General features: G+C 41.3%; 2 protein-coding genes across 2 annotated transcripts in view; one reads left to right on the top strand and one right to left on the bottom strand.

Annotated features, from left to right (window-relative positions):
- The first annotated feature begins 3 nt into the window (after positions 1–3).
- LOC135072120 (uncharacterized) lies at positions 4–12,112 on the top strand. Its single transcript, XM_063966074.1, has 11 exons — positions 4–121; positions 165–287; positions 331–453; positions 1,630–1,832; positions 4,054–4,159; positions 6,422–6,526; positions 7,715–7,873; positions 8,562–8,759; positions 8,831–8,923; positions 9,443–9,600; positions 11,737–12,112. Exons 1-11 carry the CDS (start codon positions 4–6, stop codon positions 11,890–11,892), a joined length of 1,542 nt encoding a protein of 513 aa, XP_063822144.1. The 3' UTR covers positions 11,893–12,112.
- Positions 12,113–18,186: 6,074 nt separating this feature from the next.
- Positions 18,187–21,567, bottom strand: part of LOC135072119 (uncharacterized) — a 99,794-nt gene continuing 96,413 nt past the window's right edge. Inside the window, exon 23 of the mRNA XM_063966073.1 lies at positions 18,187–20,879. Coding sequence (XP_063822143.1) covers positions 20,227–20,879 — 653 coding nt within the window. The 3' untranslated portion in view covers positions 18,187–20,226. The remainder of the gene's footprint in view (positions 20,880–21,567) is intronic.

The following is a 21,567-nucleotide window of genomic DNA, read 5'->3' as shown; positions in this document are numbered from 1 at the left end:
AGCATGGCGCTGGTCAGCCTGCATACACTTCTGAGCGCGGGCCGAGCGCCGCGCGCCGCCAAGCCGCCGCGCCTCGACAAGCGCCTCGCGCTCGCCAAGGACTCCTGCACCACGCTCACTGGTACACAAACAATATGCACATTCGCTGCACGCGCCCGGCGCAGACAGCATGGCGCTGGTCAGCCTGCATACACTTCTGAGCGCGGGCCGAGCGCCGCGCGCCGCCAAGCCGCCGCGCCTCGACAAGCGCCTCGCGCTCGCCAAGGACTCCTGCACCACGCTCACTGGTACACAAACAATATGCACATTCGCTGCACGCGCCCGGCGCAGACAGCATGGCGCTGGTCAGCCTGCATACACTTCTGAGCGCGGGCCGAGCGCCGCGCGCCGCCAAGCCGCCGCGCCTCGACAAGCGCCTCGCGCTCGCCAAGGACTCCTGCACCACGCTCACTGGTACACGAACAATGTGCACATTCGTTTCAGCGAAATGACGTCCAATGCTGGACATATATTCAAAACTGCCACGCGGTCTCGTGCTAGATGGGAGTCTTAAAGGCCACCTTCTATCAACGGGAGCGCGTAGTAAGTAACTTGCTTCTGAATGTATTGTAACTTCCTACTTTTTTACATTTTTAAACCGGCAGACAGTGGTGACTGAGTTTGTTGCGGCGCTTCTCAGCACTTGCCAAATGTTTGTCTCGAAGCGCTGGTAGGGCAAAAAAAGAATGAGACATGTATAGGCTCCTTAAGAGCATTTGACGATTTGCAAGTACTAATTTAATTAGTCTAAACAAATAAAGATAATTTTGATTTGATTTGATTTGATTTGACAAAGGGCTCCCCTTTAGGATTTCTACAACGTCCAGCCCTGCGTGGCCCGCATCCAGGCACCTCCCGCGACCTTCAACATTGTCGGTCCACCTATACTCGGCGCAAAGACTCGTGGCAGGCGATGTAGTAATAAAACAGTGCATATCACGTTTTCTCTCGCACTTACACTGGTTATGGGTGACGTCACACAGAGGTAGGCATAGCGTTGTTTATGTTTCAAAAATTACATGTGGCCCCCGCCTGCCATGAGTCTTTGCGTCGAGTATAGTGGAGGGCTTGCCCACGCTACGTCTTCTGGCTCGTGGCCGCTACTCGAGAAGTTCGAGAACTTTTCTACCCCAGCGGCCATCAGCTCTGCGAACAATGTGCCCCGCCCACAGCCAATTTATATCTTGCAAATCATATTCAGTTGCACCAACCCCTGCGACAAGTCAACCCCTGACAAACTTCACCCTGAATCCTTGACCACAGAGGATCTGGCTATCTTAAACCACCAACTGATAAAACTCAACAATAGCATTGTTGTTATGGCGACAGACTGTATCGAATCCAAAACACGACTAGTCTTTTAATGTCTCTATAAACAACTTTCCTGTAATCAACATGTTAAAATCATGCATGCATGCAACATCATAAAAAAAAGAGTTGCATGCTCAATATGAGCAATCTGTTGTAACGAATTTTATGCCCAAACAACTGCAAACTGTACACAGAAAAAGCAATAAATAAATTCTATTCTATTCTAAATTGTATTCTAATTCTATTCTATTCTATTCTTAATCTTACTTTTTTTTACAGCCGTTGCAAGTACTCCAGTGACGGAAGCGAGCCAAGCCGCAAGCAACGTGGTCCTTTGCTCCTCCATTTCGTCGCCGGAGCTGCAAGCCGGGCCGGGGGCGAAGCCCGAGCCGCAGGCGCCCGAGCCGGCCGCGGAGCCGCTGGACAGCTCCAATAATACGCAGGCGGCGCACGCGGCCTCTGAGACCAGCAGCGATACTGGGGTAAGAACTCGTCGTCATTATCATTTTAGCCATAGAAAGATAGAAAGAAAGATAGAAAGATACATTTATTACAATGGACATCACACGTGGACATCACACAAATACAGGCAATTACATAGACATAACCAAAGTCGCTGACATAGCCCGACGGATTAGCAAGCTGAAGTGGCAATGGGCAGGGCACATAGTACGCAGAACTGACGGCCGATGGGGCAGAAAGGTTCTGGAATGGAGGCCGCGTACCGGAAAACGCAGCGTGGGACGTCCACCTACAAGGTGGACCGACGACATCGTAAAGGTAGCAGGGAAGCGCTGGACGCAGGCCGCTACCAATCGATCAACATGGAAAGGGCCTATGTTCAGCAGTGGACGTCCTATGGCTGAAATGATGATGATGATGATGACATAGACATGACAGTGGCACATAATAATGGAAAAAGAAAAAAAAAACAAGAGTAAACTGAGCAGTGCCACCCATCCACCAACAAGATGCCCACTGCAACGGGACCCCACTCAGCATATGCCGTGGCCCACGGTGACGAAGGCCACGGCGTTGGTTTTGGCCTAAGGACTTACACAGCTGAACATTTCCTCTTCTTCCTCGGTCCTTCACTGATGAGGATCGCGACCACAGTATAGTGTTCCTCCACAGGCTGCGGTCATAAGCTGAACATTTAGGCCTTCACGAATGATTTCAATAATGGCAGGTTGATAGCAGCCTGTATCCAGCGCCCTCCTGCTACCTTTATAAGGTCGTCGATCCACCTTATGGGTGGACGTCGTCGTCAGTGTGAATTTTTACACACTCGTGCAACCTTGTGAGGTACCCTGTCCCTGTCGGAGGCCGCGCAGCAACATAAAATATGACATACGAATGTCGCGATGCAAACCGACCGATGAAATTAGCCGAGTAATGAAATCACACACTTCGTGTTCAAACTTCGGAGCACTTCGTCGGCCCCTTTGATTCGAGTGAGCAGTGTAGCTGATGATTCTAATACATCAGCATAAATACCGGCACGCGAAGTGCTTATTCAGTGTAATAATGTTCTTTGCTAACTTTGCGAGTAGTGTAGCCGAGGTATTAAAGCCCGTATTCACAAAATTACTATGAGGTCTCACAGTGCGCGTGGACCTCAGATCATAGAAAGAGAATAGATATGAAGTCGCGCGTAACTACAACGAGAACCAGTGAGAGACGCACACTTTGAAAACGCTAGTGAGAGAAGAAAGATAAAATGGAGTCGACAAGATATCGATCGATACTTTAAATCGCTAGGGGCAAGGCTCGAAACTGGTTTCACAAAATGCTTATGTATGAAAACCTTTTTATTATTATACGTTATTATTAACTACTATCACGCATTTACTTTTTAATTATGGCGATCTGCGTACCGCATTTATGTTTATCAAAAATAATGCCTATATTAGGCTTTCAACTAGCTCTTATAGTAATTACATAGTTGACAGTTACTAATTACTTCTACTGTTTTTTTGTAAAATCTTATAATCGCAAGTAACACATCATTTTTTTATTTAAAATTACAAAATAGAAAATTATAATTTACTTCTATTTATCGATAATAGGAAACCGCATTAGAACACGAGCCCGGCACTATGTTACGACCGGCACATGCGGCCGTACTGTGTATTTTCACACGACAGTGGATATCGGAAGAAATTAAATACATTGCGCAGTAGTTAAGCATGACATAAAGTGGTTGCTAACTAAATCGTCAATGTACAAGTGTGTTAGAATTTTTATCACCACTGATTTCGATATCGCAGTAACTGTTACGGCACTGAATTCGTTTGTAAAAATGTTTAGTTTTTTTTATTTATAAGCAAAATAAAATACCAATGGATTTGCAATACTTACATGTAGTAAATGACTCCATTGTTCCTGTAGTTCTTCGTTTCACTTGTTTTATTGCACGTAACGACGCATTATCCAAAATATCGGAGAACATTTCCTTAGTACGACTGAATCGCGACTAACCTAGCTACGCGGCCGATGTTCGTTTCTGGGCATATCGCGGAGACACGCGCCACGCCCCCGTTTCCAATCTATTCCCTTCTATGATCTGAGGCGTGGACGCACAGGATGACACACGAACCAATCACAGAGCTCTATTCAACGCTGTGTGTTCGATTTGCTGCTTCACTTAAGCAAGAATCGTTTGTGAATACGGGCGTAAACGTGCTATATCTTGGTGCTTAGGAGCTGATGTTCAGCGAGCTGGAGGTGTTCGCGGACGAGGCGGGCGCGGGCGCTGCTGATGACAACTCCAACGAGGAGAACGACGTCGACGACGAGACCATGTCCGGTAAATACAGCTTCATTTCTTCCCATATTCCTCTGTTTTACCACCATTTTCCCTGTATCCTTACTTCCATGTACTCCCCCGTACCTTTATCACAATTATTCACGATAATTTTAAGTAAAGACTGTTTCTTTTGTTGTCAAATAACAACAAAAGTTTTGATATATTTTGTCAGTTTTTGTCGATTTCTAAAAACGTGCTAAATCTATTTTTTATGAATAAGAAATGAATTATTAATTTATCAAAAAACTTCTTGGTAACGTAACGTATGATTCACCGGGATAAGAACTTTGTAGTCTCAAACTAATCAAAACATGTAATCAACTTCAAGCAAGCAATTTTTTCATTAGTATTTTTTTGGACATTGTTTTCCTTAACTTTGCTGAATGGTATCCATATAAACAAACGGTGTCCATATATCGCGTTTACAACAACGATAGGGCCTCCACCATACCTATCCTCTATCACAAGCGTCTCCCCTCCCATCCCCTCCTCTATCCACAGACGGGTCGTCCGCCAGCGAGTCTTGCGAGTGGTGCGCTCTCGGGGAATCGCGGGAATCCCCCGCGTCGCTTTGCTCGGCCGTATCTGGGGCATCAGGGGCATCGAACGCGTCAGGCGTGTCGGGCACGTCGGCACGATACTTCCGTCGGCACCGCCACCCGCCGTACTCACGACGAGCGCGGGCGACGCGACACAACCCTCACCACGAGCACAGTTGCGGAGACAATGACGGATACGCACATTAACTAACACTGATTATGCACCACACTAAGGCCCAGGACAGACGGTGAAACACAATTGAATAGCGTAACAGTTTGAAAGTTTCAAACTGGTCGCGTCATGTGTCTCTCAACGGACGCTATGGCAGAAACTTAGATGCAACTCAAAAGTAACTGGCAGTTGCAGTTTCGTTGCAGTTGCGTTTCACCGTCGGTTCTGGGCCTAACGTAACACCAATCAATGTGTAATAGACCACAATATGAACATCTTTGCGCGAACATGAAGTACAGCACACAAACAAAAATTACTAAAAACACACCACAATACGAGCCTTGCGAAATATACGATTAGTGATCAGAATAGGCATAAAATATTAAAGCAAGACAAAACTGTTAAAACCATAACTTGATTTGAAAAATTGAGGTGATTTCTGGTTCAAACTATTAATATAAATAAAAGTTTGACAGTCACAATTCGATTACATATTTTTTGATTTAGTTACGACCAGACTTGTTTGAAACAAAGTCAATCCTATGTATTCCGATCACTACATGACACTACATTGTGACGCACACATATTATTCGAATCATACACACACTTGTGACAACATATAACATGTTCTCATACAATAACGATTAACGAAATTATCAAATAAAAATACTTCCATTTTGATTCATACCAGTTGTTGATTCGTTGATCTCATTTGTTTAATTTTCTTCAAAATGTTTTCTTTTGTTGTTTAATTTATAATTATTAATTTAAGCATTAAAATTTAATTTGTAATTGTCAGTAAATCTTTCACCTTTCCATAAAAACCCAATTTATTGATTTTATTGAAACATTTCTAACTTTGAGCGTATTCGAACATAGACGTCTTTAGCTGTTATCATGTAAAAAATCCATACAAAATACGATAATGATTTTTTCCTGCTAATGACGAGTATGTTCGAATATGCATTTTACAAATCAAATAGTTGAAGTTGTGGACAGAATTAAACAGTAAGTAGTTCTGGATGTTGTTGCCGGTACACACCAAGCGACCTCGTAAGACAACTGGTGAAACTTTTAATATAAACTTATGAAAATAACTGCTTTCCAAAACTTACTTGTATGCCTCATAATATGTTATTTGTGGACTTGCACAGATTAAAAACACTGTGTTGTCAAAAATCTCTAGCATACTCAAAAAACCCCTAATATTTTTATCAACGCGTTACCAAAAAACTTCTAGCATGCTCAAAAACCCCAAATATTTTATCATTACACGTTAGGTAGCCGTAACTTCAGTTAATTTTCAGGATCAGTCTGTTCTTTATAGTCCATGAAGTCTTTGACCTTATGGTTAAAAACTTCCAGTCCAGGGAACATATTTAGCAGTTGAGGCAAGAGAGTAAAGTTGCGAAAGTAAGCAGAGTTTCTGTTACCAAATTCCTTATTCGTGCAATAATTTTGCCAGATGTTTTCCGTTGATATCTCAACGCTTGGCGTGTACCGCTTACTACTCCGTTTTAAACCAAAGCTCACTGTTTCCCCACCCCCAGGCGAAAACGACATCGAGGGCGCCGTCGCGTGGGGCCGCGCCGGCGACGCGGGCAGCGACATACTCAGCCGCCTGCTGTGCGCTGTGCAGACGAGAGGAGTCACTGGTATGTAACAGACTTCTATCCAAGGTTATGTGGTAATGAGTTTTATTTCACAGTCACTTTATGATGCCGGCATAAGCGTCTGAAGGTCTACGCTAAAACTAGCATTGATGCCCGCCTATTAATGCACGGAAATGCACCACTCGGAAACCTATTTCACGCGTCCGCGTCAAGCTGCACTGTTCATACTGGCCGTAGGCCCTGGCTGATAGCGTCCAAGCTACAAGCAAAAATATAAGAAAACACACCATAAGTTGTTACCCCTACCACAGAATAAATGATTATATTATTATTATATTATTTTTTCTTATTTCCATAGTACTGATTTTTTTTTTATAATAGCTGAAGAATACGTGCGCTTACGTCACTCACTACTCGCTCATGAATGCCTTGTAGATTAAACATCCCAGGAGAGTACGCCGTCGGTGTTTTGTTTTCGATGCTTGCGGAGATGAACAGGCTTGCTACTACTATAGTCTGGTCCGTGAGCACGTAGAATTTTGTCCAATAACCCCTAGCTACCCATCCTTATCGCTCGCGCGTAATTATATTGCTGTCGCGACTGTGCGACTGGCACCCGCAGTGAGTGTGCGAGCTGATAACAACATAATTACGCGCGATCGTTAAGGGTGGGTAGATTGAGGTCATTGGACAAAATTCTACGTGCTCACAGACCAGGCTTTAGTAGTAGTTATGTATGGAAATGCACGTCCGCGTCGGGTGCCCGCTCATATTAGTTTTCGATACAAAAACGCGCGCGGGGATCCGCTTCAGTTTAAGCAGACTTTCATGATGCCGATATAAGCGTGTGAGTGGTCGAGTCCAAGCTACAAGCGAAAATATAAAATACACCATAATTTGTGTAGGCCATATAGTAGATACGTGTATGGCGGTATCAAGACGTGGTCCTCCCAATAATAGTTCTTAAGGATTTACCCGCGCACCATACATTTTAATGTAAATCTTCTCAACTTCGCTAACACTGTTTCCACTGATTCGGAGCGGAGATGAGATGTGTATTTTGAGCAATGTGATTGGTCAATTTTTATAAGTCCCTGCTCAGCTCCGCGCAGCTCAGCTTCTGTGGAAACGCAGCCTTAAGATGTTACATGTATGAACCTTGGATGTTACTTTGTGAAGCTTAGGGATCTCCCATACTTGTGCAATAATTTTACTTTTGTCACCTTCCAGGGCACGGCGGCGTGACGCCGGCGGGCACGGACGGGTCGGCGCCGGCGCCGGTGGCGCGGCCCGAGCACGACCCGCAGCTGTCGACGGCCGCGCACACAGACATGCTGCTGCTCAACCTCATGCGCATCAACGGACTCACGCCCAAGCACGCGCGGCACGGTCAGTACAATATAACATGGTTAAATCGTCAAATAAGTGACATAAGGCGTCATTTATTTGACGACTGATGTTGCTAGCCTGCTCACAAAACTTCATAGTGTGCATTCGTAGCATGCACTAAATGCCAACATACAATTGGCTTAAGTTTGACAGCTCGCGAAAACTACATACTGTAGCCCGGCTGTATCACGGTATAAATTGGACCAATCTATACTAATATTATAAAGCTGAAGAGTTTGTTTGTTTGTTTGTTTACTTGAACGCGCTAATCTCAGGAACTACCGGTCCGATTTGAAAAATTCTTTCAGTGTTAGATAGCCCATTTATTGAGGAAGGCTATCTTACTAATATTTGCTCTTTCACGCAAAAACTACTGAATGGATTTTGATGTAACTTTACAGTATTATTGTTTATAACCCTGAATAACATATAGGCTATAATTTATGACGATCTGTGACAAACTAAATTTCACGCGGGTGAAGCCGCGGGCAAAAGCTAGTAGGCTATATACCATCACGCTACGAGTAATAGGTGCAGAGCAAAAATGAAAAATGTTGCGAAAACGTACGAAGTCGCGGGCACAGCTACTCATGTATAAATGGAGATAATATTACAACGTCTTTTTTCTTAGAAAATTGGTTATGTCAAGTTATTATAAAAAAATATATAAATTCAACGTTACCTACAGGTCCAAAACGCCACTGGGCAGCCAGCACCCAAAGCCCCGAAAGCGAGCACCGCTCTCCAACCAACAGCGGGCAGGGATCGCGAGGACCGCGCCGTGCTAGTACCGCCGCTTCCCGCTCACGTCGCCTGCCCCGCACACCTATGTTATCCCCGGGGCAGCTTAGGCATACGCACCATAGTGAACCAGTGAGACCTGCAGGTAAGAGCTACTAGGAAGTTAGTAACCAAAGCCCCGAAAGCGAGCACCGCTCTCCAACCAACAGCGGGCAGGGCTCGCGAGGACCGCGCCGCCTGCCGCACACGCCTATGTTGTCCCCGGGCAGTTAAGACATACGCATCATAATGAACCAGTGAGACCTGCAGGTAAGCGCCACTAGGACGTCAGCACTCAAAAGTTCATAAATTGAGCACCGTTCTCCTATTAGCGCCGCTGCTTCGCGCTTGCGCTGCCTGCTGCTGTCTCCGAAGAAGCTGTAAGAAGCAAAATGACCACACCCAGAGAACCAGTAAGACCTGCAGGTAAAAGTAGATAGCTAAATTGTATACGATCCAGTCGTACAACTACTATTACAAACGACACTGTATTTACTAGTAAAGTCTTGGTCATACCAGTACGCCTAGAATGGGCGCCGCTATAAGCGGTTATCACGCCATTTTATTGATTTTGCCCATACATTTTGACGTCAATAAGAGTATTATATCACGGCGCGCATCCTAGCCCGACAGGAAACTAAACTGTTGTGTGGTGACTGACAAATAATGTTTAGAGTGCTTTCGCATCTAACTTAGCAATCTTATCAAAGTCTTACTTCAGAAGTTATCATTTTGTATTCAAAAGACGCACCTTTAAATCGATATTCATCACATTATTTCCATCCTCAGAGCCCGACCGCTCGGGGCACTGCTCGGGCGCCGGCGCTGGCACGTCGGCGATCTCGACGGAGCGCGCGTCGTCGCCCGCGCTCGCGCTGCACGACTACTGGCCCTCCGTGTCGTCCGTCAGCGACAATGACGAGGTCGAACTCATTTTGGACTACAACGTAAATATTCACTTCACTACTGCTTTGTAACCACTCGTGTGCTGACTGCTCCGGTAATGGTCTTTGGTAATATGCAGAGTAAAGGCATGAGTATTATAGTGTAGTCCCTAGGTGAATAGACAGGGAAGATCTTGTAGAGGTACAGTCAACGTCAAATACACTGGTCATCACAAAAATCGACCCTCCCGCGACAAGCAGTTTCAAACGTATGCATCCCCACTTCCCACCAATATTGGCACCATTTAAAAGCCTAGTTCTAAACTTCATTTCATTAAAGGAAAGGTTTTTACCCCAAAAATGTGTCTGTAGAAGAATCCAGTCACTTCTTCAAAAAATAGGTAGTTACGCTTGAGCCAACTTTTATGGCTATAAAACTGTTAAGTTGGGATTAATCGCTATTCATCTGTTAAAGAGGCCATGTGAGATCATTATTTGGTTTTATAACCATAAAAATTGGTCTAATTGATCCCAGAGGTGAGCCCAAAGTGAGGTCTTTTTTCAAGTCACATTTATTGTATATCGCGTTTATGTTAATCGTTTATTAAGAAATTAAATGTGTTTTTCTTTAATGATATTTATTGGGCTTTCAAATAACACCAATATTGTTGGGGCACCATGATTGTGTCAGTAGAAACGAGTTTTCCTGTAAAACGTAGGTGGGCCAATTATTGTGATGACCAGTATAGTTCGTGACGACACCCAAAGCGGTCAAAACGTAGAAAACACACTTATTCTAATTTTAATAAAGACGTGTGCGAACTGTTTTGGCTACTTACGGTGCCACGAACTATTTAACACTGACTGTATACAGAAACAATAATATTGATGAAAAGCGTCTTTCTTCCCATTAATATTGTTGTTACTGTATGCCTTTACAAGACCCTCCAAGTGTATTCATTTTGGGTCTGTCACATTATACTATCTAAAATAAAGAAAAGGGATTAATACCTTTTATCAGATATTAATCATAATATACGTAGACGTCTGACCATTATTGGAGCAGTGCTTGTTTTAGCATTTACTAACTGAGCAGCTGAAGACAGCAGCACTAACAGCCGTGGGCGCTTACGACTTTGTGACGTGGATTATGGTGAAGCTTTTTAATTATACACTTATGTATTCATTTTCTTACATTTACTAACATTTTGTCTTTTTGCACATCTTGGTGGAATCAGGTTTCCTACTCCTTAAATATACAGAAGAATCCCTCTACTAATTTTTATTCGAATATACTGTTATGACCCGTCTATCCCAGTGTATATTTTAATATTCGAACTATGATAACGTAAACAATATGGCTTGTTTGTAATACACTTTATTCTTTATGTTTCGACTCCAGAGTCGGAATTGTGCGGGGAGAGAGGTGACTGACCTCACCACGTCCTGTTTGAATTCTCTCGTATGTTACTAATATTAATTATGTGTATAGATAATATGCTATACTACTAATTTATTTTCATATTCTTTATATTGATATAACTTTAGATTTATCTATTTTGAACTGCTTCTAAAATAACCCTAAATTCTTGCGTTCATCTGTAAAATTACACTAGAATTTATGTGTTGCTTTATTAATATGGCTTGTGAAACTGTTACTTCAATGTATTTTTTTAATAGCATGACTGTTAAAGATATGGTTTTCTTTTCCGATTCCGAATAAATAAAATTAACTATCCACATTTATCAATGTTCAACAAAAATGATTATTATTAGCATGATTATTTTTCATGTAATACAAATGAATGTGGAATTATGTAGGAACATTGTTTGCCGCATTCGCAACAATAATTTCAATGCAACTTCACATTTAGAGCGCTCGGGCATTTGGCCTCTAGTCGCCGCCATTGAGTGTCTTCAGAGCTGCGAGCAAACATTCTTGAAATTGTGTCTACTATAATTATTATTACTGACGGGATTGCTACCATGTACCTTAATTTTGAGTTTCCGATATTTCGGCACTGTTGCAAGCGCCATGGTCACGGAGTAACTGAGGAAACTTGCGGGTGAGATGTAATGGTAGCAATTCCGTCAGTAATAATAATTATGTCAGTGACCATGAAAGTTTAAAACAATATTGTGGCTACTAGTGGTCAAGTGTGCGGTTACTTTATACTAACAACCCACCTCCAACAACAGGACACGCTTTTCGATATGCTGCTGAACACGCTATCCCTGGAAAGTCCCGGCGCCGCGCCGGAATGCCTCGGCTCTGAAACCGGCGCGCGCGCCGCCACGCCGCCAGTTCAGCCGTGGTCGCCGCCGTCGGCGCCGGCGCAGCGCGACTTGGATTGACCCGGCGCGCCCCAACACCTGTGCGTGTGTTTCGCCGCGCCCGCCCGCTACCGTCGCGAGTACCACCACTGATAGGCTTGGTTTCGAAAGAGGTTCCCAATTTGCGTAGACGCAGATTTTGACTAGGTGAGCTCGGTGTCATACCGCGTGGGTCCCCGCGGAATTGCGTTGACGCAGATTTTGACTGGGTAAGCTCGGTCTCAAATCGCTTGTGTCCCCGCGGAATAGGCTAGTTTCCTAAAAAAATTTTTTTAGTCCGTCATGTTTAATATCAAAAAATATTGGACACGTATATTTTTATTTGTCAATGTAACAAATAATTACATAGTTATGGTGCGTTGAAGTTCCGCACGACGTCACAACGTGCGGCAATTTTATGCACGCACATGACGTCACGGGCCTCTTCTTATGAACTTTGGCGCGCTTTATCTCTTTAAATTTTCATTAGTTTGAAAAAGTGAAAAATACGTGTAGAGTATTTTTTGATAAGTTAACTGACGGACTAATTAAAACTCTTGCTTTTTGACCCAGGAAACATCCCTATTGCGTTGACGCGGATTTTGACTAGGTAAGCTCGGTCTAAACTGCGTATCCCCGCGGAATTGCGTTGACGCAGATTTTGACTAGGTAAGCTCGGTGTCAAACCGCGTGGGTCCCCGCGGAATTGCGGTGACGCGGATTTTGACTAGGTAAGCTCGGTGTCAAACCGCGTGGGTCCCCGCGGAATTGCGGTGACGCGGATTTTGACTAGGTAAGCTCGGTGTCAAACCGCGTGGGTCCCCGCGGAATTGCGTTGACGCGGATTTTGACTAGGTAAGCTCGGTGTCAAACCGCGTGGGTCCCCGCGGAATTGCGTTGACGCAGATTTTGACTGGGTAAGCTCGGTCTCAAACCGCGTGGGTCCCCGCGGAATTGCGTTGACGCAGAATTTGAAGCGTAAGCTTGGTTTCATACCGCTGTCGATTTGTCTGCGTAGGCCCAGATTCCACATAGCACTGTGGTGCTGTGTTTGTAGCGTCCCCGTGTTTTTGGATGAAGGAATATTTTATTTCTTTTCTCGTTTTCGATGTGCTGATGAAATTGTAGGCATTATTAATGTGTTATGAATGGAAGATAGCACTGCCTGAGCATTTGTGGTTCATTGTTAGTCATTAAAATGTGGACCCTCAGCCTATGCGTGCTTATGTGTATATCGGGTGGTTGTAGAGGCTCTCTCTTGATGTAAGTAAATTCAATTGATGTTGTGAATTATTGTTCTGAACTCTATAATGTTGCTACATTTTGTTCAATGGCTATATTATATTCTAGAAATGTCTATGGTTGACATTTTGGAAATAATTTTCATTAGATATTCGCATTATCATATAAAAAGCTTTCGGAGATAAATAATATCTATGTGCTTAATGTACGTGTGACATGTTGCTGGATAAACATTAAAACTTCTTACAATGTCGAGCCCCCCGATGTATGCATTACATTCAATGAACATGTGTTCTTATACTGTTTTCGCTATTAAATGGTACTAGGAGAACATCAAGGCTTCAAAAGATAAAGATAAGTTTGGTGGACATGTTAATTAAAGATGGCATACCGACTTTTTATTTGTTAAAATGTTCAGGTATAAAATATGTCCATCTAACAGTACTAATACGCCTAAGCCTTTTTAACTTGTAGCTAGAATTCACAAATTGATGATGAATTTTTAGATACTAATCTTTCGAAATGTAGATAGGAAATCACAAAGACACCTTGTCACAAAAATATTTTTGTTTTATATAGGTACTTGGTGATGAATTAATACATAATGAGGCAATATTTTATGTCTTAGCTATGATGACATTAGCGTTTTTGATCAGCAACTTATTCAAAGGCCACTGAAGGCTACTTATCGTGCTGACACTTATAGCCGAATTATTTATTTATACTCATAATGATATTTTTATTTTGCTAGAGAAAATACCTCTTGCCTCTACTTATTTTTTTGTTGTTGTATGGTAAATAAGATTTGTTTTATTAGTTCTAATCGCTTGGAAAGATAAGTACTGCTTGTGTGTATGTGTGAACTGTTTATTATTTTAATGGGCATTAAAATTCTAAAAGATCTCTTAATATTTAGACGGGAAAGTACTAACGAAAATATTTAAAGAAATTACATTCATGACTGATTTGTGTGCTAGGTACATTTTATTTGATATTTGTCTGCATTTATTATATGTATTTCAAATTACTGTACGTTTATTGTTGTTAATGTAAGTATGTCAAATATTTATCTTATACCATAGTTTCAGTGTCTGTAGTGGGAGTGTTTCAAATAATATTACAAATAGTCTTTAGCTATATATCAATAAATAAGCAGTATTATACAAATATCCGAATAATATAATATATAATTTGTATCAATTGTGAGAGTTTTCTACATTTTGTTCGGTTTATTGTCAGTCTACATAATTGAAATCAATCAGTTTCATGATATTAGTAATTTTGTTAAATAAAATCTAAACACAACTTCTGTAATATGGTTTATTATCATGTAAGATTGCCGTTACTACTTACGACGAAGGGGCAATGCCTCTATTAGCTTTTTGGTGTTTTGTGTAATGCTATGGTACGTTTACTTTAGATAAATTTAGGTCGACCAGGCTGCCTTGCTTGCTGTCACGAGAACACTTGCTTTTATGAAAATGAAAAGTTTACAAACTCTAAAAAATTCTGGGTACAACTTCGATTCTTACACTTGGTGAATGAAAATTATATTTTTGATTCTGTATCGTGAATGACTAGATGTTAATGTTTATTCGATGAACGTAATATGAAATAAAACACTATAACACAGTATACTGGCATTTTAAACTAACCCCTATCCTGCTATTCACAAAAAATACGTAAATCACACAAGTCAAGTTTTAGCCACTTATTAACTAAATGACATTAATGATAATATTCAAATTAATTTCAAATGAAAGTTGTTAATTTGAACTTTTTTTTTTTTTTTAATGGCAACCAAACCTCTCTGGGAGGTTTATTTCTGCTAATGTCGAGTGAAAATTGACATAGTTAACAATAGAACGTAGGTGTTTCAGTTCTATTGATTTTTCATGGATTCCGTGGAGTTAAGTATGCCCGTAAGCAGGTTTCAAGACGCCACCGGGTCCAAAGCGGGTTGTTCATACGACAACCCACTCGACACTCGATGCGCGCTTAAATTCGAAGTATTTCAATGTTTTTTATAATTTATCACTTCACTGCACTTTAGAACACAAAATAACACCAAATTTGTACACTAAAGTCCATTAAATAATAAATTGAAACCATTAAAACAGATCGACCATGCTTCCCGTTCAACTACCCTCCAAGTTTGATAAAATAATACGACAAAATGGACATGCCAATTAAAACTACGTAATAAATCTTTACAAGTCTGCCAACTTCACGTCGTATTCTGGCTAAGGTGCCAACTTCACGTCGTATTTTGGCTGAGGTACCAGGAGTGCATAGGACTAAATAGTACTATGTTATCTGTGGCATAGAGAAAGAGAGATAGCAAAACATCCTCTTTCACAACCTGAAATGGCATGATGCGCTTGATAATAGGTGGGAAAGAGAAATGTATTAAGCATTGTTCATCGTCAAAAAATAAGTAGCAATATGTGGATAGATGTGATTTATTAAAGCGAACGATTGATCTTGTGAGACAAAACATATGTGTTGCCAGCTGTTAGAGAGAGATGGAATGTGTGAGTAGTGATGTTCAAAGCAAACTCCTGCGCACTTCTGTGCTCCTAGTACCAGTGCGCAGGTGTAAACTAATTTAGTATGGATAAAAACGCTAGTTTATTGAAAACTTGTCGATTTCTCTGTAAAAATGCAAAGTAGTTCTACAGCTTATGAATGTAGAAATGCAGCCTTACGAATGTTTTATTTTTCAGAACACACACATAATTTTAATAAGAAAAACTTTAATGGGTGGCTAATAATTCTGCTTATTATTTAATTTATTTTTTTATATACTTTTCAATCATATCACAAAATACTAAACTAAATTAACTGTAAATTTCCTGATACGTATTAAATATCACTGAATCCACTTAATAACTTATCATTATTGTCATTATATTAATGATAATATTGAAATTACTTTCAAATGATAGTTATTATTTGAACTTAGTTTGATAAAATAATACAAGATGGACATGTCAATAAAAACTACGCAATATTACCAACTTTACTTCGTATTCTGGCTGAGGTACCAGGAGTGCATCATAGAACGAGTAGTATGTTGTGTGGCATAGGGAAAGAGAGATAGCAGAACAACCTCTCTCACAACCTTATAGACTAAGAGCTAGTGAACGCCAGACCTACGTCATTTTATAAAAGCTGAAAGTTTGTCAGCGTATGCTCCCAATATAGGATATAATGTTGGTGAATTATGAAGTTTGGGTCGTGGTGGCTTTGGGAGCTACCCTAAAAAAACTGTCTTTCAAGGAGTTGGAACTGTCAAAACTGTCTGGCTGTTGGGGAAAATACTTCTAATTATTGTCCAAATATTATACATAAAAATCAGATTTAATGGTATAACGTTAGTAGAATTACAGTCTTTTGAATATACAGAAAAAGCCACCGTAAAAGTTAGACTTACGTTATACTATAAAATCTGATTTTTATGTATAACATTTGGGCAATAATTAGAAGTATTTTCCCCAACAGCCAGACAGTTTTGACAGTTCCAACTTCTTGCCAGACAGTTTTTTTAGGGTAGCTCCCAAAGCCACCACGACCCAAACTTCATAATTCACCAACATTATATCCTATATTGGGAGCATACGCTGACAAACTTTCAGCTTTTATAAAATGACGTAGGTCTGGCGTTCACTAGCTCTTAGTCTATTAAGTATGCCGCATCATGATGCTATTCTAAATAGGTAGAAAAGAGACAAATGTATTAGACTATGTTCCTCGTCAATAAAAATAGAGGCAATATGTGGGTAGATGTGATTTATTACAGCGAGCGATCTTGTGAGACAAAGCATATGTATTGCTAGCGGCTAGAAAGAGATGTAATGTATGAGTAGTAATATTCTAAGCAACTCCTGCGCACTTCTGTGCTCCTGGTAGTACCAATTTTCTAAACTGACATTATCCTAGTAAGAAAATGCTAGTTTTGCATTAAAATTTTGTTTCTATTATGGTTTATGGCTTACCAAGTTTAAGAAAGACGTTTTAAGAATTATTTTTCCGAACTCGTTATTACCGGACCGACTGAAATGGCCTATGCTCATAAAACGAACACATAAACTTCCTTCCCACACAAACTTCGTTAAGTAGTCAATTGTTAACTTTGTTAAATATACTTACTTATTTATTTCAAAACAACTTGAATTAGTAAAAAAAAGTTCCTTCTTCAGTACTGTATGACATGAGACCCGCCTATGTTCGTCCTACCTGCTTAGATCTTGCATTGTTGGCCTACCAATAATAACAGTTCTGCTTAATATTTACTTTTTATTTACTTATTCAATAATATTACAAAATAATAATATGATTTTTCCATGTACTACTGGTACTACTACCACTGAAAAACTAATTAACTAGTAAATAAGTAGAAATAAGCTGTAGGACTATTTTGCACGTAGCAAATGTTTATAGAGAAATCGACAAGTTCTCAATAAACCAGCCTTTTTATCCATACAAATTGGTTTACATACGCGCACTGGTACTAGGAGCACAGAAGTGCGCAAGAGTTTGCTTTGAATATCACTACTCACACATTCCATCTCTTTCTAGCAGCTGGCAATACATATGCTTTGTCTCACAAGATCAATCGTTCGTTTTAATAATTCACATCTACCCACATTGCCACTATTTTTAGACGATGAACATAGTATAATACATTTGTCTCTTTTCCACCTATTTGGGAGCGCATCATGCCTTTTCAGGTTGTCAAAGATGATGTTTTTTCGTCTCTTTTTAGCAGCTGGCAATCTATATTTTCGTCTCTCACAATATAATTCATTCAAAGATTGTGACGTATGATACATTCGTCTCCTTTGCACTTATTTGGAGGGGTATGATGCTTTCTCCGGTGGTGGGAAGGGGCTTTACGTTTCGGACTAGCTCTTTTTGTTATGCAGCCCTGGTACTTTTGATTGCGCGGCTATGTGATTGTAGGTTAGTTTTTGCTTGCTTGCCAAATTTTATAGCTATGCAACTTCAAGGAATAATGTTTCTATTATACCTACAAAGAAAGTTATATTTTTTTGTGGGTTTATATTATTAATGATTGTAAAACAAACACTGTTTTAAATGATTCAATATTTTATTTCCATTGCTCCAAAATATACACAATGACAAGTATATCGTAAACCTGGATAAGTTTACACATTTGCAAATGTCTTTAATAGGTGGTTATTTTTAAGTTCATAGTTGATTACACGAAGAACATGAATAGATTGTTTGAATACAAATGTTTTGCAAGCGGACTCGGCGCGGGCGCACGCCGCTACTGCCGCCTATCCTCTACTTAGAATATTCAGTAAAATTAGTAAATTCACTGTTCCTACATTAAATGATATATTTACAAATAAAACTTTAAAAGGAACGCTTTGCAAACATTCAACAAACTTGAGATCGTCTTAACGTAAAGATGGTATAAAATTTAAAAAAAGTTAAAGAACGAAAGTCAAACATCATTTTAGGACAAAATATTTACAAGAATAATTACAATTTTATAAAAGGAAATTGTGCCAAATCACATTTTACAGCTTCCGAAAATAAATAACAATTGAATTTAGCCTAAAATACTTCTCTTTGATACATAAACAAAACAATAAAAAATAATTGCATTCAACAAAGCTACAATAACAAATTTAATATAAATTAATCGTAAAAGAAATGTACAATTTTTACAAAGCTAAAGGGATCACTTTCATCATTATCACTGTAATGTAGTGTTACGTCAGTTAGTCGCATTAGACGCTATTGGATAAACATATTGTAACATAGCGAATATAAATGTAATAATAAGTTCATGTAATGCGTTACTATTTACAATCGTTACTCTATGCCGAAGCTTTACATTCTACTTGCTTGTCGTCTCCTATCAATAATGGGAAATCTTATGCTCCAGAATAATATTCAAAAAGTTTAATTAGGGAGACTACAGGTAACTTTAATATCCGTAAAATATTTATTAAATTGAGAATATAATTGTGCATAAAATTCAAATCAGCTACAACTATTGTAAAGGCAAGTAGGTGATGTACGCATTTTTCATAATATTATTTGATAATCACTATTGAAATTTCTATTCCGAGCTACCTACGAATATACCTACGCATTACTTAAATTAAGTGGTGTTATAATGTCTGGTCATATATTCTGTACCCTCATGGGTTGTATCACTTATCATTAAAATTACGCCCGAGGGCAATATTATCTAATAAAATTTCATTGTCTGTACTAACTATAACTCTAGTAGCACTAATTTAATGTATATTATGCATTTCATTTGCACTCTCATGTCCTACAGCGACTCCGTAAAAAGTAGTTCAGTACCTACAAAGGGAGTCGAGCTACAAACGTGTAGTTTGCGAACAATCTAATGACAATGGTAGTTATGTACATACACAATACAATATTTTGCTATTCTTATAGGTGTGTTCATTTCCTTGATATGGTTGCTTCGTTGAAGTTCCACAGCACACGAGCTAGTCCGCCGCGCCGCGCCGGGGCGCGCCGCACACTTCATACTCAATTGTCAGTTTCATTATCATTCTTTGGCATTATTTAGTGAGCTAAGTTCTTTTAGGCTTCCACTAACAAATTCTTTTCATTTTAGAAATAATTCTACTACACGACGTTAACCGTATTGCACTGTTAATATAATAAAATTTATGAATCACTTTCGCTTTGTATATTATCATACATAAAATTAACCTACGCTTCGTTACACATGATAAAGTTGAAGATTTGAATACAGGGAATTTAAAATTCACATCGTTCATCGTTGACTTACACGAGTTGAGTATTCGTTTGTATATTTAGATAACAGGTATAGCTCTATGAATATTTGTGACCTAATCTACTCAGTCGATTGAATCAAATCAAAATAATAGCCTCTCTCTGGTCGAAAGCGTCGAACTGTCAGTGTCGTTTCGGTACCGGTCAAGGTGAGGGTCAGCAGAACGAGCGCGACGCTCCCGCGGCCTCCCCGGGCCGGCGAGGCGCGTCTCGTGGGAGCACACAAAAGAAATCCGTCGAAGCACCAGCCGAGTGCGAGCCGCCGACTCGGCCTCAGAGCGAGTGCGAGTGCCGGGCGCGTGGGCGGGCCCGCGCGGGTCACACGTGCGACTCGAGCGGCGGGCGCGGCGGCGGCACGAGCGGCTGCGGCCAGGCGCCGGCCGTGAGGTCGGGCGACGACGTGCGCGTGTGGCGCGCGCTCCAGCCGTCCTTGTCGAAGTCCTTGGTGCCGCCGACGGTGTGGCGGCGCTTGATGCCGCGCTCGGGCATGCCGTTCTTGCGCTTGAGCTTGGTGGAGCGGCTGGCGGGCTCGCGGCGGCGCACGCCGGGCCAGTCGGCGGCGCGGCAGTTGAGGCTCTCGGAGCGCAGCACGCGGCCGGGCGGCGAGGCGGCGCGCTCGCGGGCGGGCGCGGGGACGACGTTTGTGCAGTTCTCCTTCTCGGAGTCGTCGGGGTCGTCGCGGCGGCGGCGCGGCCATCGCTCGGGCTCGTCGCTGCTGGAGGAGGAGTGGCGCGTGTCCCGCGCGAGCCAGGCCGCCTTCAGCTCGTGCGCGCGCGCCGCGGGCGACGCGGGCGAGGCGCGCGACGACGCGTCGGACCGCGAGCCGCTGTCGCTGGACTTGGCCTCCTCGGGCTCCTCCTGGCATTCGTCCGCGTACGGGATGCTGCCGTCGTCGAGCGGCGACGAGTTGTTCAGCGTCCGCAGTTTCTGGTCGAACGTGCTGGTCAGGGACGACACGAGGTCACCGGCCCCTGCGGGAAAACAATAATGTTACATGATGTTACGACAGTCGGGGCGGTGGACAGTGATCAGATGGCGCGTTTTTTGTCGCGTTGAATAAAGATGAAACTAAAATACAACACACGGAAACAACGAATTGTACGAGTAAAAAGCATCATCTGGACACTATCTCAGTTACGAGTAGGTACAGTCACGGAATGAAAAGGTTCGTCAGTTTTCAAATTGATTCCTTCAACGAATCGCGAGCACATAATAAAATTACCTTTTGAAACTATGTTACAGAATAATCTCGAGTTAGAGAAAATAGTCTTTAACTGTTCGTCAGTAAAGTTCAAAATTATTCAGATCAAAGTTGTTTCGACGATTTATCTTGTCAAGATTATTATGATTGATAAACTAAAACCTTCTTGGTGGTTCAACCTGCCATTATTATTTCTATTAAATAAAAAAAAAACTACATTTTGTAACATTGCATGGGATAGAAAATTAAACAAGCAAAACCTTATTCGTTAGCAAACGTCATATTTATTTAAATGTTAGCAGCACTGTTTCTTGCACTGTTATGTTGGCAGGATTGACTCTTACAGTACCTAGTGCAAGCGAAAACCGACACTAAGGTGACGAACCTTTTCATTCCGCGACTGTACATAAGCGTGTTAGAGTCGTCTGTGTCGTTAAGTGATACGGGTCAATGGAGAT

Source organism: Ostrinia nubilalis, chromosome 5 (assembly GCF_963855985.1).
Source record: "Ostrinia nubilalis chromosome 5, ilOstNubi1.1, whole genome shotgun sequence".
In the NCBI taxonomy this organism is placed as follows: Eukaryota; Metazoa; Arthropoda; class Insecta; order Lepidoptera; family Crambidae; genus Ostrinia; species Ostrinia nubilalis.
The sequence above is the reverse complement of the archived record's forward strand: the minus strand, read 5'-3'. Positions and strand labels throughout refer to the sequence as shown.